Below are 16,660 nucleotides of genomic sequence, written 5' to 3'. Positions count from 1 at the left end.
CTCACTCCAAATACGCAAGGGTCTCTCATAATGCTTGTTTATCTTTTTGTTTGTTTGCTGTTCTCAAGCGTTTGGACATAATGAATGTCCTGATCCTGGAATACCAATCAATGCACGGCGGTTTGGGGACAACTTTCAATTAGGAAGTTCGATTTCAGTTATTTGTGAAGAAGGATTTATTAAAACCCAGGGAACAGAAACAATTACGTGTATTCTTATGGATGGAAAAGTAATGTGGAGTGGACCAATTCCAAGATGTGGAGGTAAGTGCAATGGTCAGTGAAAAATATAACCCCATCATCTTTATGCACTAGAAACCACAACAGGAAATGCATTGTTTTACCAGGACTGCTGTAATCTTTATCTTAAAATATTATTTAGTATTATACATTAGACATGTGTATTTAAGCAATTACACTTTTAATTTTTTATGTGAAAATAATATTTTAGAAACCTTTTAGAAGCTCCCTTTAAAAAGAGCTCTTATTAAAAGATACACATTAATAAACGGTAAATATTGGTTGCATATGCAAATTCTCTTTAGTATACTTCATAGTTATAGTTGAATACACTTTATGGTTTCCATAGATTTTTTTTTAGTATTTTAACTTAATTTTGAAAAATGTGTTTATTATTAATTGCAGTAAATAAAGTTGTGCTGAAGCAGCCATTATTTAAAATGTATAATTTTTGTAGGCATAGTTCTGAACAACTTTTTTTCAGTTTTGATTTGCCCAATAAAATGTAGTCAAGAAAGTTCAGGACAATATATATGCGTATAATATATATACAATGTTTGGAAGTATCTATCTTTGAGTATATACTGTTACATAAAGTCACAAATTATATTGGTAAGAAGGAAGGACAATCATTCTTAAAATTAAAATATATCAAGTATATAGTGTATCAACTTAGAATCTATAGGAATGTGTGTGTATTGGTGGGGCACTTTATTTAGAATTGCCACAGTTAGAAATTAACCTTCTGAACTCTGCTTTTCTTATGCCACTCTAGTGCCTAAAGTTACATATCTATTTTATTAAAAAATATATAGAAGAATTTTTACTAAGAATTAGATGAACTGAAACCACGAAACACCCTTTAACAGATCATCATGTAATGATTAGGCGATCATTTTAAATGGTTTCTTGTTTTTCTTGCTTTCCTGATTTTCTTCTTACCTGTGCCCAAACTGACAATGGAACCTTTGTTTTCTCAATTTCTAGCTGATAAATTGAGAATACTTAATATATACTTTTTGGAAGCATAGCCCATTTAAATAATACAGACGTTACCTATAAATGCTGAGTTTCACTGAGTTGAACGTTTGCATAATGTCTCATGGTGAAGTAATCCAGACCATGCAATTGTTTTCCTGTTACCCCTTCACTTAGCACCTCCCTCCTCTTCTAATTGCTTTCTCAGGGGCCAAACTGGATGACTTCAGTGTTCCTTTTCAAACATCCCTGGCAATGGTTATAACTATGCTATTATGTTTAAAAAACATAATAGAGTTGCACAAAAAAGGACTGAAATAAAAAGGGAAGAATGGAAAGCAGTGTTCAATTTTTTCCATCATACTTTGTCCCTGAGCTCATTCATTCTTTTCACTGTAGTTCCTGACTCAGACTTGGGGAATCAGTCAGGAAAGCCTACCTCAGTATTTGAAGGAAAAGTAGGAGATGAGAGAAATTTTGTTTCAGGTGGAAGAAACAGCACTGGTTCAGTCTGACTGGAGTTTAGGATTGAGGGACAGGGTTTGATGAATGACCAGAGGGGTGCAAAGCATGAAATGCTTTGTAAACAATGCTAAACAGATTCAGATTATCCTGTGGCCAATGGGAAGAGCTCAAAGGTGATATGATCTGAGCCTCTCCCTCCTCTGCACTGGGAGTTGCTTACAGTTCCAGTGACAGACACAGAGACCACCTCCAGGTAATTGTTATCTTGTTGGAGCCTCACTTGCCCAATTAGGGTGTCGGTTGAGGAGCTGCTTGGTGCCTAACTGCATGTGGGGAGGTAAAAATAATTACGTTGACATCAACAAATCGCTTTTTGAATCGCTGCTTAGAAAGAGCAATTTTAGTGAAATTTTTCTTTGTGAAAAATGAATGACATTTACTTTTAAAAATAAGTAAAACAAAATATTCGGAAGTCTAATTTGGCACAGGACAAGAGGCCCTCCAGACATCCTAAAAAGAACTTGATGAAGTTTTTCCTGCGTCTGTGAGTGAACTTACATGCAGTTGGCTCGCCTGCCAATTTCTGGATCCAACACCAAGGTGGGAACATCACCAAAGTATAACGTTGGATCCAGGGAAGGCAGAATGAGACTGAGCTGGAAGCAGTCTTACCATGATGCTCCCCAAGTTACCTGCCATATCCCTGGCCATGTTTTGAACCAGTTTCCATGCAATAAAGTAGACTACTGTCAAATGCCCTGTAACTAACTCTGGTGGGTTTGATTTCTTAGACTCTAGTTAAGATTTGTAAAGATTTTCTTTAGTTTTGCCTCAATTCTATTTAGGTATTAACAACAAAAGCCTGAGACTAGCTGAGGGAAGCTAATTTTTTCTTTTCCTAAGCTTTTTATTTATTTTTTAATCATTTCCCTCCCTCTTCCATCCCCTAAGCTGCCATACAGCCACTGCCACTTACACAAAGAACTGTGTCTGGGAGCCCACTCTGCCTATCTTCTTCATTCTTTATACCTTCCACATTTTGACAGAAAAGTTCTGTTTATTATTTATTACAGTTTATCTTTTAGGGCACTATCACAGCCTCCTGTATATGCTTAATAATTTAGCTAAAACTTTTTAGTATAATCATATTAAACATTTTATATAGATGAAATATGAATATATATTCTAGTTAGTACAAATAACTTTCCAGTTATATTTCATTGTCTTCACACAAAACATTCCAAAATCAAGTACTTTGTTAAAAGTTGCTTCTGTGTATGGATTGCTGTATGTTAAAATTAGAAAGTAGAAAGGTATTTCTCTTAATCAGACTTTATAGAACAAGGGAAGTCAGTATAAAATGTTTTGATAAGAAAATCCAGGCTTCAACCCACTTAAAGATTGCCTTCTCCCCCCAACTCCCTTCTATCGCAATTGTCTAGAAGTTTAGGCATATAGGCAAATTAGGGATCCACCCATGTTAACCAGTCTTCAACCTTAAAAATGTGCAAAATCTTTGAGAAAAGGTAAAGGAAACTTTTTATCTCCCATGGTCCTTGAATAAGGATTGTTCAGACCAAAAGGGATAAATGAGATCATAATGTGTTGCAGTTCTGTTCCACAGCTGAACTTAGATTCATTTCAGATAGCTTAAATACAATTGTTGAACAGAATTGGGTTATGCATTTCATTCACTGACCTGAAGTTCAGCACTGGTGCATTAACTAAGGATAGATTTAGGCTCTCTTTGTGAAAACTTGAACCTCTTTCTCTAGAATGGATTGATCAAATTTCCTCATGAGGAAGAAAGATTAGATGCTTTTGAAAGTCTTGTGATCATTCAATTTTGCTAATGGAAAACAAAATTCGTTAATTACTATAATCAGCATTGAAATCATGCACTTTGAATTCTACCACTGTGAGCCTCACTCAATTTAGTGACAATCAATGACTCCTTCACCGACACCTAGACTGTAGCCTGGATATAACTGGCTTTATCTAGGGCCAGTCTCTGCATGGTGTCTCCTTCAAAGATACATTCGAAAGCCACGAAGAATAGTGTAGATGGATATCATAGGTCTCCTTTAATGGGCTGAAACAGGGATTTTTATGGTGTGCCACCTAGAAAGCTTTCCAAAAAAGCTCTTTTTTTCTCTCTCTCCACCAGTTTCCCACTCATTGCAGTTGCATAAACACTCTCCCTTTCTTGCCCTGTGGTCCCCTCATGACCCTGCTGCCCTCGCATTCATTTATTTTTCTGTTCCACACAGCCCAAGCACCCTGTTGGGCACTAAATTCAGCCCTCAGGAATTGCAGTTTTCTCATGAGAAACTTCCTCTTTGGAATTCCTTCTTTCCACATGCTTTTCTTTTCACATAATATGACCAAAATTCCTTTCAGGGGACTCGAAGGGCATTGCCAGGCTCACTTGGATCATGTCCTTAAAAGTCCCTTCCACCAGCCTACGTGCTAGGAAGTTTGGAAAGGAGGAGAATGGGGCATGAGATAACTGCATTTGGATTTGTTTCTCTCTTCACCTGTGTGTGTGTCTGTATCTCCTGAAACTTGGGTAAGATGATGCTTTTATTTAATGATTTTTTTCAAGGGAATTGTGGGCAACTGTATTTCTTTTACTTCACCAAGTAATGCAAACTAGAGCCATCCCTGACCCTCAAATCCTGGAATCTTTTTCTGACACAGCAGAATCCCGGAGGGGTTTTAGTCACCAGCATTTTCCTTATGACCAATTTTCCTTATGACCAATACTGACATATAGTAGGCAAATTTTAAGGTCTAATATCTGAACCACTCAGAGAAGTTTACTTATTGAGTTTTGGGAGACCCCCTAGTCTCTGCCCATTTATATTCTGCCTGTCCAAGGGCCAACTCCAAAGGGCTGAGACATACTGGCCTTATTGTCCATACTTCAGATGATCTGAGCCTCATTATTTGGCCTTCTTTCTTCACTGTCTCTTTTTACCATTTTTAATTTAAAGTCTATTTTGTCTGTGACCTTCTTTCTTAAGCACAGCCATAATTAACTCATTTTTCTCAGCTTTGATTTGCTTCACCAGATTCATGAGACCCTTTGTAGTAGGGATTGAGGGTTATTTGGTAAATTGCCTATAAGGCCATTCTGCCATGAACTTGTTACATGCTTCTGGTCCTCTCATCTATTTAAACCTTTTCTTGGAGAGTGTGTGCCTTTAACCATTCCTATGAGTTTACCACATATCCGGAACATGTCATTCCATCATTTGCACTCAGCTCGAATTCATCTCGATATTTATGTCCTCCAGCATGGTGAGGCTGAGTGCCATTAGATGGAAGTTTTGATGAATCTGAGTCTACAAATAGCCTAATGCCCAGTGCTGCAGATCAGGAGTCATATCTCAGATGCTTCCAGGAGCAAAGCAGTAACAGAAATGAATTAGGTGGGTTGAATAAAACAGACTACCCTCCTAAGGAAGAGTTGTGATTTCGCACTTTTTATAGAGACATAGTTGCAGATAAACATTTCTCTGTTTAACAACAACTACAGTAATAATAAATAATATAAGAATGATATTGACAGTTGACAACAGTGTTCCCATTAGCCCATAACAGTCCCTTCCTGCACATTAGAAAAGAAAATTTTTCAGGAGGAAAATGGCTTGAACTAGTGGTTACTAACATCACTTTAATTGGAAATCCAACAGTGGCAACCAATCCCTTGGGGATTATCCTAGGCCAATGAGCAGGTCAGAAGCCATATACCAACCTGTCTCCCTTTTGATAGAGCATCCCAATGTCTCAAGAAATTGGATGTCCTTTGAACTTACCCAAGAACCATATTACAGATAGTTCTTTTATGAAAAAATTTATTGAGTTCCTCTTTTTTTTTGTGAATTTGTGTAACGTGTGTGACACTGCTCAAGTCCAATCTTCTAGCACCTAGAGTCTAGCTAGAACATTGTATCCTGAATTGTGCATTCTCCCTCAGATTGTCATTTCAATCTAAGAGTAGTCTCTACAATGTCCTTTTGACTTTGCATTTATGCTCATGTCTAATTCTTTTTCACCATTTGGCACTACGGTTTTTCTAATAATTTAGCTGCTAATGTGGTATGGTTTGATTCAGGCAGACTCAAAAAATATACCAAAGTTATTCAAGAAGCATTAATAAATAATAGAGACTTTAACTTTGTTTGTCTTTAAGAGTTGGGATGCAAAAGTTTTATACAGTGCAGTAAACAGAAAGCTTTCCAAATATCTTCCTAGGCCACCTCTTCTCCGTCTTCCATTCAAGGTAGCTGTTACATGTAAAAATCATCATCATCATATCATCATCATCGTCATCATCATTTTTTCTCTCATGCTTACACACACAGTCCTGTCATCACTAAGCTGTTCTCTCCCTTCCTATTTTCCCTGTCTCAGTCCCACGTCCTTGTTCACATTTATGCAGCCACTCTCCTCCATATTTAAGCCTCAGATTAACACAAGACCTACTCACTCTACTGTACTCTACCCCTAGGAAAATTTAGTTCATCCCATTCTAATAGTTTTCAGTTGAGATTCTATCTCCTTGGAAGCTTGGTAGATACAATTCTCCACCGCTTTATAAGAAATTATGCATTGGTTTGGGGGAAAAAAAGAGAGAGAGAGAAAGTTTTTGACATCTCTTTTCAAGTTACTCTCTGAGTTGCATTTCTACTTTATAAATGCCTGCTTCTGTATTTGCCAGTAATAAACCAGTCAACGAATCCCAAAAGAACTTGAAAGAGATACCATGCCGTGAGACTTAGAATAAAACAAGAAAGTTCTCTTCCTAAGTGTCAAGCAGTGAACACTAAGTCATCTAGAGTTTTCTGTTTTAAAAAGCAAGACAGTTGGACATAAATTAAGTCTCCTATCTCTGTCGCAGTCACAGAAGGAAACTGTTCCTGGGCATGAAGATTTATTATTCATTGTTGAATGTCATTTTTTTTTAAAAGAAATGCTACTGAACTATACTCATGTAGACTGAAAGATGAGAAGGATTTATTTGCAGACCAAAAATGAGAGTTGGCTTAAAATGTATTCATTATTTTGTTATAAAATCTGAAATGCATTCCATTTACTTTTTGAAATCAGATGTTCCTTAGTAGTTTAAAGTTATAATATTATTTAACTATTCATGGAAAAATAAGTAAAACAAGTCTAAAAATTGTGTGCTTTATTAAATTTTATTTTATTAAATATACTACTCAGGTTCATTTTAGTCTCTTTCTGGTTTTTCTTCATCTCTGTGATCTGTATTTGTGTGTGTTTTGGAGTTAAGTCTTCGATATTTTCTCTTCTTTATTTCCGCTTATTCTATTGGTAATTTTCATCCAGTCTCCAACTTTAAATACATCTATGTGTGGACATCTCTCAAATTTGCATCTCCAGCCTAGTTCTCTGTCCTGAAGTCCAGACTCATATATTCAACTTCCTACTCAACATCTCCACTTGGATGTTTAATAGGCATCTCAACCTTAACCTGTCCAAACCTGATCCGATCTGCTCCCTTTATCACTCCAAATCTGCTACCGTCACAGACTTTCTCCACCATCATTAATAGCGCCCCATTCTTCCAGTAATTCAGGCCAAAACTGTTGGAATAATTCCCGACTCCTTTCTTTTTATCATAGTCATACACAATCCATCAGACAAACCCATTAACTCTACCTCTGAAATATATTCAAAACCCATCTACTTCTTACTTCCTCCACTGCTGTCATCCTGCTCCCAGCTACCATTATCTCTGGCCTTGATTACTGCAACAGCCTCCTAACTGATCTCGCTGTTTCTGCCCTTGCTCCTATTCAATTCTGTAGAAGTGGTTTATTGTTTAGGTCTCCTGTGTCCACAGATTAGTTTCTTATAGTCATTTCTCCTCTGGGACTCAGAGGCTCTGATGCGTTTATGCTATCTGCTTCTTTCCTCCTTTTTACCTGGCTCTCCCATGCCCTTTGCTCTGTAGCTAGCAGTGACCTCTTTGATCTAAAGCAATCCCCTTAACAAAAATGGAAATGGAATATTGGCTTTCTGGATTACATGGTCACGTTCTTGAATATAATTAGGATGTAATACATTCACTGGACTGCTTTATAGATAAAGAGGATTACATTTAATGAAATACATTGGAAGAGTCAGGTGAATGGTATTGGCTCAAAGCTGTTGGTTTAATCAAGATGCTGAGTTAAGACTAACTGACAGAAAAGTTGCCCCTTCCTTGTGGAAACTCATAATGATTTTGGATATAATATCATTGGGGCCTCCATGACAAGAAAAGAATAGGAGCAAAATGCATGACCAATAAGCTATAGAGGCGAATTTTCTTGTTGCTTTGGAATTGGCAACTGAGACCCCAAGCTAAGGAGAAAAAAGCTTCAATATCTTCCTCCATAAAAAAATTGAGGTCCCAAAACCCACTACATGGCTTATTAAGTGGATTCTGACTCATCTCGCTCAATCATAACCTCAGCTATCCCACTCCCAACTTATATAAGCAACAAAAGGAAAGTAAGGGAGATTGAGAAATCTTTCTATGTGTCTATCATCTATCTATCTACCTGTAACAGTTGGAATCAAAAGTTGTTCAGCTTTCCATTTATCTCCCTAAGGGAAGGAGGTTGCCAATCTCCTTCTCTTCAAACCAAGTTGAGGGGAAGAGCTCTGAAAGAATCCCTCACAGAGAATGGAGTTGCTTGTGAAAAAAAGAAACTAGAATCCCTGGGTGGATATCTGATTATACAGTATGCTTGCTGCTCTGCCTTCTATACTGATTGAGCAAGAGAAAGAAAATTGGCAAGAGCTGGCAGATTGAAGAGAGAGAGCTGTCTAGTTCAAATAATTTGGCAAGTCAATGAGGTGAGTTCCCTGTGCATCAAATGAATACCAAAGAAGGTGCCCGGGCTTGGCCATCAGGTGAAGGAAACCCAACAACCAGAGACCATAGCATGTACTTCCAGGGATGGGAGAAGGGTGGTGTCTGGAAAAGTTGAGTTTTTCCTATATCAAGGAATTATGCAGGAAGACAACGCTCCCCAACTCTTGGCCTTTCCAAAGAACTCATTCAGTCTCCTCACGGAGAACAAACGTTTTCCATATCTGACAAATGGAAGGCATCAGGGACCAATCAGAGTTAGTGACGGAAACAGTGAAAGCCAGGAGAGGACTATGACGACATGATCTACCTCATCCTAGCCCTAACACATCACAGGAAAAAGGAACTAAAAGGAAGAGGAAGGAGACAAGTTGAGAATGAGGAGACAACATTGTCTCTGCTACAAGTGCTAAAGTGAATGGAAGAATGAATCAACAAATGCTGGTCTTCCATTAGCACACTTCTCCCCATCTCTCTGGCCATTGCTCAAAGATGCACCTTGGGTGGATGGGTGGAGGGATTAAGGTAAGAGTTTTAAATTGAACTGGACGAAGTTTTTTAATACCGATAGTGATGAGAAAGTTAAAGGATCTGCCCATCATTTCTTTAAGGAGAGGGAGATTTGGCAGTGCATATTAGGGAGTAATTAGGCAGTAATTAGGGGGAAAAAGGCAGTGATTAGGGGGAAAAACACAGTAATTAGGGAAGAAAAAGAAAAGAAATCAATTTCTGGTTTTGTTCCACCAATTTCAGAATGTTCCGTAAAATGCTCAGTGAAGCAAGAACTTCCTTGCCCTCGACTGAGAACTCCCTGCTTAACTATGGCTCACGCTCCTTCCTATTCCTTAAGGGAATATCTGAGAGCATTCCTTGAGTGAATAGGATGGGACTGAAGTCCCTAGAGAACTGTTTGGAGGCAAAACTGGACTTGCATGTCTGATGAATTTTCCCTTTGAGGATAAGGGGTTTTCTCTTGAATATCAATTAGCCTCAAAAGGAAAGGAAATCCTTCTCATTCACAGACACTGCATTCTCTTTGGAGGGAGTTCTTTTGAGGGAGCAATTAGAGTAACAATTTGATGCATGTATCAGAATTTATTTGTGGTCCTCAAAGAGAGAATGTGTGTTCACACATGTAAACATATTTATATCTAAAAATAAACCCCTCTTTTAGTTACATATTTAAGTAGTATTAAATTCCAGGTCTCCTGGAGGACTAACATAGGGGAAACGATTTAGTAGCAAACTGCAAGGTTTTGCTCCTAATCTCTTTGCAGCTAGGTGTGGGGAGAGAGAGTAAGGGATTATGGAAATGGAAGGAGGTCCAGAGCTGTGATTGCTTCTCTGCAATCCTGGCCCTTTAGTTCTTGTTTTTCCTCTTTTTATCCTAGATACAGATCCAACTTGCTTCCCATAACTTTCTTTGAAACATCATCCAGTGTGCTGAGGTTAGAGAGAGCTGGTGGTTACTTACCACACTTATAACCATAAATTATACTTAAAAAAATAAAATAAAATAGGGAAAGAAATGGAACCATCATTGTGTGATAATCTCTGCTGTGGCATCTAGACTTTATCATGCAGAGGTTGGCAGAAAGGCTGTCTATCAGACCAAGTGTTAGAATGTTCTCTTTTTAAATTCACTTATAGCCAAACCCCTGCAATCTAAACCTAGCTCTTTCTGGTTCCCAACTCCCTTCTGAGCACCTAAGTGCCACTTCTCAGATGAAAGAACATCTCCTGCTGTGGAACACTAGAATTCCTTAGCATTTTTATTCAAGAGAATTTTATCTGACTACAGTCTGAAGCACTTTAGACTCTTTCATACAGGTCTTGAAACATACTGGATATTTTGAATTTGTACATTGTACTTAAGGTAACACAGAAATGAGTCAGTACCCCAACTCAAATTATTTATAACATACTTTCTTCAGGTCTTAGAAAAATAAAACTGGATAAATGAACTATATTCTACTTTATATTTATCATTCATGCTCTGTTTAAAAAGGGAGGATTAGAGGCAACAATCTATATTTCACTAACAGCTCCAAATCACCCCTTTATCCCAGGAACCTGAGAGATTATCCAGGAGACTCTTGGAGCTACCGACCAGCCATATCCTCGTAAATTTTGCCAGTGTGGTCTGTGGGCCAACAGAAATAAAATGACCTGAGGGATTGGGGTGGGCGTGAGGGTCTCGTTAACAATGCAGATTTCTGGGTTCACTTTATAACTACTAAAAGTGCATTCTGGGAATATGCATTTTAACAAGTTCTCTAGGTACCCACTAAGATTTGAAATTCTTCGAAAGCGGTAACCTCTGCATAAAACCAAAAGGTCCTCTACTTTGTTTCTCCACTAACTATAAGCTTCAGAAACAAAGAACTACTTGACTTTCCCTCATACACATTAGTATTTCTCACTTCCTGTCTTTGCTCTTTCTGTCCCCCTCCCCCATCTTCTATTTGTTTTTTAATATAAACCCACCTCTGACAAAATCTCCTTCAAGAACTCTTTCCTAGTGCTCCTGGGGTGTTACCTGTCCCTGCCCTCTGTTTCCAGACTGCCTACTCAGCTCAAGCATATACTTATATTGCACGTTAGCTGAGCCTGTCTTCCTTGTAGAAATTCTATGTCTCCTGAGGGCAGATGTAATGTCATATAGTTTTCTTTTTTAAATTTCAGCACCTATCATAGTATCTTGTATATAGCAGAAACTACACAGGTGCTTATTCAGTTAGTGAGTACGTGAATAATGAATAAATTAATATTAGGGAAGTACTTAAAATGAGGTGTTTAGAATCTCAAATTTATATTAAAAATCTTTGGGTTGAATATTCTGTTCCCCTAAATCTTCCATTTCTGTCCTCACTAAACCTATGTTAAAGAAAATAAGATATGCTTAAATAAATGTCTCTCTTGGAAAATTAATGCAATATATCTATCATGGAAGTAGTTCCTAACTTGAAATTTAAAGATTTGAATGTGAATCTTATCTCTACCACTACCTAGATCTGTGTTTCTCATCAAGTCATATGTTTCATGATTTTTTCGTCATCTGCAAAACTGGCATAAGAAAGAAATCAGCATTTTTTATGCTACAAGATTATTAAAAGAATCAAATTAAGTAATGTATTTAAAAGACACTCTAAAACTGGAAAGCATTATGACTGTCTTAGTGTGACAGAAATGGCTCACGGCTTCCCTTTCAGCTGCGCTACCCCATTCACTATACAGAGTTGTAGGAGGGAAATAGCTACGCACTGAGAGACCATTTCACAGCCTCCTTCGCAGTTAGGTATGGCCACGTGAGTAGGCAGAAGTAAGGTAAATGACTTCCAAGCCATGGTCCATAAAAAGCATACACAGAGTGGCCCTCCATGCTCTGTTTCCTTTCCTACCAGGTGAAATGCAAATGATCCCCAAGGCAACCTAGTGAGTCACATGGTGAAAATGGCCAAGGCTTTGTTATCCTGGGTCTTGAGAGACTATGAGAAGGAAGGCTATTCTGCCAATAGGTTTACTTCCTTGTACTGTTACATGAGTGTGTCAAAGAAAAATTTTATCAGACAACGTTCAAAAGGCAAGTCTTTATTCAAGGCTGTTACGATAGGGAAGAGAGATTAAACTCAACTGCACTGAAGGAAGGTTCTTTTCTTTTTCTTTTTCTTTTTGAGGAAGATTAGCCAGAGTTAACTACTGCCAGTCCTCCTCTTTTTTTTGCTGAGGGAAGCCTGGCCCTGAGCTAACATCCGTGCCCATCTTCCTCTACTTTATATATGGGACGCCTCCCACAGCATGGGGTGCCGAGTGGTGCCACGTCCGCATCCGGGATCTGGACCAGTGAACCCCGGGCCCCTGAGAAGCAGAATGTGTGAACTTAACTGCTGTGCCACCGGGCTAGCCCCAAGAGGGAAAGTTCTTAAGGGCTTGGATGAGCTAGTGGAAAAGTACTAGAGGAAGTTAGGTGAGAGATCTAGCGTCTTGAAGAAGCCTGTCTAAAGTTTAGTCAAGCTGAAGGACATTTTGGTCAAGTGAGAAATAAACTATTCTGTTAAGCAACTAAAACCTAGGTATTTATTTATTTTACCAGAGACAATATCCTAATTCACACAGGAGAGAGGAAAACCCAAACAGAAATAATCCATCCCAGCCTTTGCCCACTATAGTGATATAATGGGTATTGGTCAATATCTACTTAATTTTATTAAAATAAAATATTTTCTTTCAAAGAGTTGCATCTTAAACCATCTTTTTTGTTTTTGTTTTTGAGGAAGATGAGCCCTGAGCTAACATCTGCCACCAATCCTCCTCTTTTTTGCTGAGGAAGACTGGCCCTGAGCTAACATCTGTGCCCATCTTCCTCTACTTTATATGTGGGACGCTTGCCATGGCATGGCTTGACTAGCGGTGTATAGGTCTGCACCCGAGATCCAAACTGGTGAACCCAGGGCCGCCGAAGCGGAATGTGAGAACTTAACTGCTGTGCCACCAAGCCAGCCCCCCATCTTTTATGTTTTTCCTCTAAGTATTCATCTTTATCTTCTGCCTACATTGAAGCTTTAACGTAAGCCTGTGTTGAAAATGACACCTAATATAGCCAAGAGCTCCAGATTCTATTTTCTATTTTTTTTTTTTGTGATATTTCACAGACCTTTTAGCCTCAGCACCGAATCTTATTATTTTTTACATAAAACTCCTTCCTGTTTTGTCTTCCTCATTTTGGAGAATGGAATCACCATCCATCCTGTTGTACAGGCCAGGGGCCCAATCACCAGCTTAGACTCCTTCATCTTGCTCATTCATTGCATGTAAGCAATAAATGCTTTTCAGTCTGTCTCCTAAATATCTCTCATATTCAGCCCCTCCTTTTTTATCACTGTATTTCAGAATCTGATTATGCCTTTCCTAGATAATTGTACCAGTCCCCTAGTTGATCTCACCAACTCCAGGTGCACTGCCCCTAGTCCATTTTACATGCAACTTCCATTTAAATGAAAGTCTTCTTCTTCACCTAGGTATGTATACGTATCCTTTGTCTACAATTTTTCAATTGCCTATGGTTCACTTTCCTTAATATAGCATACCAGATCCTTTTCTACTCTTCTTCCTTCGTCTCCCATCACTTCTTGGTTCCCTAAAAAGGCACTGGCGTTACTCTAAAACACTGCTAACTCAACCTCTACTCTTTTGCACGTGCTCTTGCTTCCATTTACAATATCCTCTCTCTCTTTTCCTTCTAGTAAACTCTGACTCATCTTGAAGACTCAAATTAAACAGAATCTCTTCCATGAAGCCTTAATTGTAGAAATTGTCCCATCTTCCAGACCCCTTTTCCCATGGACATATCTTTTTTATAGAACTTATGATTATTACTTTTTGTTTATATTTCTGTCTTTTGCACATGGGCACTGTGAGGAAAGAGAGCATCTTAATGATATTTGGAAAGAATTTTCTAGAGTCAAATTACCTCTGTTCAAATCCTTGCTTGCTAGATGCAAATTATTTAAATTCTCTATGCATCAATGTTTTTATCTATGATGATAATACATATGTGGCTGGATTATATAGAGCATTATATAAAATAATCCAAGGGACTTCTTACACAGTGTCTGGCACATAGGAAACATTCAGTAAATGTTAGTTGGCAGAAGTAGTACAAATACCACACAGGCACATACCTGACACATAATTGTTGAATGACTAAAATATGAATGAGTAAATGACGAATGAATGAATGTGACTTTGAAAATACCTCGTTATGTTCTTGATCTCCTCTCTGCTTTCTGTATATTCCAAGTCTCCCTAGTTCAGTCAAGGTTAGTTATTATCTTTTACAGAAGTCTTTCTTAAACCATAGTACGTTAACATCTGGAGGTACACAAGCTTATTTTAGTGTTAAATGTGAAGGCATTTCTTAAATTTCATTAGCTACATATTTATTTTTAGGTATTTTGGAGAAAATATAACTAGCACATAAAAGCTATGATTTCATGGATCCTTTTGCTTAGGGCAAGTCTAAAGAAGTCATTTAAGTTAAAATAAAAGTGAATCTACTTCAGGGAAATTATTAATTCAGTAATATAAGCATACGTAGATATAGCAAAATTATAAGGTTTGGACAACTAACTTCCTGCCTTTCTGTTTGTATTGCTATTCATATTACAGTTAAATTTCTCTTTACAAATTCAAATCTTTGTTATTAATACTATTGTTGGTTCTTTGTTCCAAAGCCCCTTTTTTCCCCTTATATTCTATACTGCTTTCTGCTTTGGGCAGATTGCTACATCTGGTTTTACTTTTTCTCCTGAATGTTTTCTCTATACTTGGTCTCCCCTTATTTTTTCCTGCGTTTCGTCCACTCCATACTCTGCTGCTGTTGCTACACCATGGCTGCTCCTTGTGCCCATCTTCCTGCCATGGGCCTGCTAGTCACTGTGATCAAGAGGGTTTTCCTGACCTCATGAGCTGCACTGAGCATCTCTCTCTTCTCTTAGGTTGCACACCCTCTTGAGGAGTCTGTTCCCATACTATTAGCATAATAATTTTGGAGAATTTTAACCATATATGTAAGAGGAAAAAGCTACTTCAGAATACGTCATAAGTTAACTAAGAGAAGACTCACTTTTCAGCAGGGTCGCTATTCAGGAAAGTCCTTTCAGGAAACAAACAGTAGCCACATCTTCATGTTCCTCCTTTGCTTTACAGCCCCCTCCTAACTCTGCCTCCCTCACACTTTGCATGGAGCGACCAGCTGAAATGCTTCTGGGTACTTTTTAATCCGTTATGGCCCAGTATTCAATTGTTAATTTTATGACTGACTACCTCTTTTAGTGATTATCAGACTGAAGAGCACAAATACTTTCCTAGAACAATATGAGTGGACGACATACTAAGGGTTTCTGTCGGAAACTCTCGGTATTTCCAGGACCTTCTCTCACTAAAATGCTTTACTCTGTCTTTTAATGTATGGTAATTTAAGTGACTATTATACACATAATTTTATTTTTGAAATATATAATAAACCTACAGGAAATCTAATTATGAGTCATCATAACAAGGAAGAGTAAATAATCCTCATGAAAATGGTCTCCTTTGAAAGCTTTTTAGGAAACAAAATTATATTCTACTAACGAAGAAAATTTAGTTTTATATGAAAGTTTTTTCTCTTAAAAATAACAAATTTTGACAATTTCTCATAGAAAATATTTTTCTCAAGTGGACATTTTATAGTAATGCTTGACTCGTAGGTCACTTTATAAATATTTCCTATTTTATTTGGGTTATATCAAATTATTTGAAGAATGAAAAAGAGTAAAAATAGTGTCCGGAGCAGTAGCTTTTAGAAATTCCATAAGGTAAAACAGAAAGAAACACATAAATAATAACAAAAAATATAAACTCATGGGGTAGAGTTTAAATACAAAGATTTAAAGAAAATAAAACTATAACATGGTAAGTCATTGGGAATAGTCTCTAATTTATTCAAAAACTGATATAGTATACCAGCTTTTTTTTCTTTGAAGATAATTTTCAATAATTCAATTACTCTGTTCCATTTATTTTCTATATGTATTTCCTGAAGGGATAAAGCAGGCTAATATAGTTGGGCTGCAGAGTGAAGGGGAGAAGTTTAGAGTCGAGTCTACAGAGTAAGCAACAGACAGATCCTGCAGGGCCTTCTTGGTCAACACAGAAAGAAGACATTGTTGGCATGGTCAGATTTATGGTTTAAAAAAAATCACTCTAGGGGGCTGGCCCAGTGGCATGGTGGAAGTTTGCCCACTCTGCCTCATTGGCCCAGGGTTTGCAGGTTTTGATCCCAGGTGCGGTCCTAAACACTGCTCATTATGCCATGCTGCGGTGGCATCCCACATACAAAATAGAGGAAGATTAGCACAGATATTAGCTGAGCGACAATCTTCCCCACTAAAAAAAAAAATAATTCTAGCTCTAGCATGAAGGAGAGTTACTGTGGATGAAGAGACCAGTTAGGAAGATTTACTCCAGGGATGAGATTATGGTAATTTAAACTAATGTGGAGCTGTAGAGATGGAGAAAGAAGAATGAGCTTAAGGATGGATTG

General features: G+C 37.8%; 1 protein-coding gene across 7 annotated transcripts in view; it reads left to right on the top strand.

Moving 5' to 3' along the window:
• The window catches only part of CSMD3 (CUB and Sushi multiple domains 3), a 1,172,992-nt gene that overhangs the window by 767,656 nt on the left and 388,676 nt on the right, over nucleotides 1-16,660 (top strand). For all 7 annotated transcript variants that reach the window (XM_070630871.1, XM_070630869.1, XM_070630875.1 and 4 more), the window contains one exon: nucleotides 69-263. In XM_070630871.1, the coding sequence (XP_070486972.1) occupies nucleotides 69-263 (195 nt within the window). The remainder of the gene's footprint in view (nucleotides 1-68; nucleotides 264-16,660) is intronic.

Source organism: Equus przewalskii, chromosome 8 (genome assembly GCF_037783145.1).
Source record: "Equus przewalskii isolate Varuska chromosome 8, EquPr2, whole genome shotgun sequence".
Lineage (NCBI taxonomy): Eukaryota > Metazoa > Chordata > Mammalia > Perissodactyla > Equidae > Equus > Equus przewalskii.
This window is presented reverse-complemented; position numbering and strand designations above follow the sequence as displayed.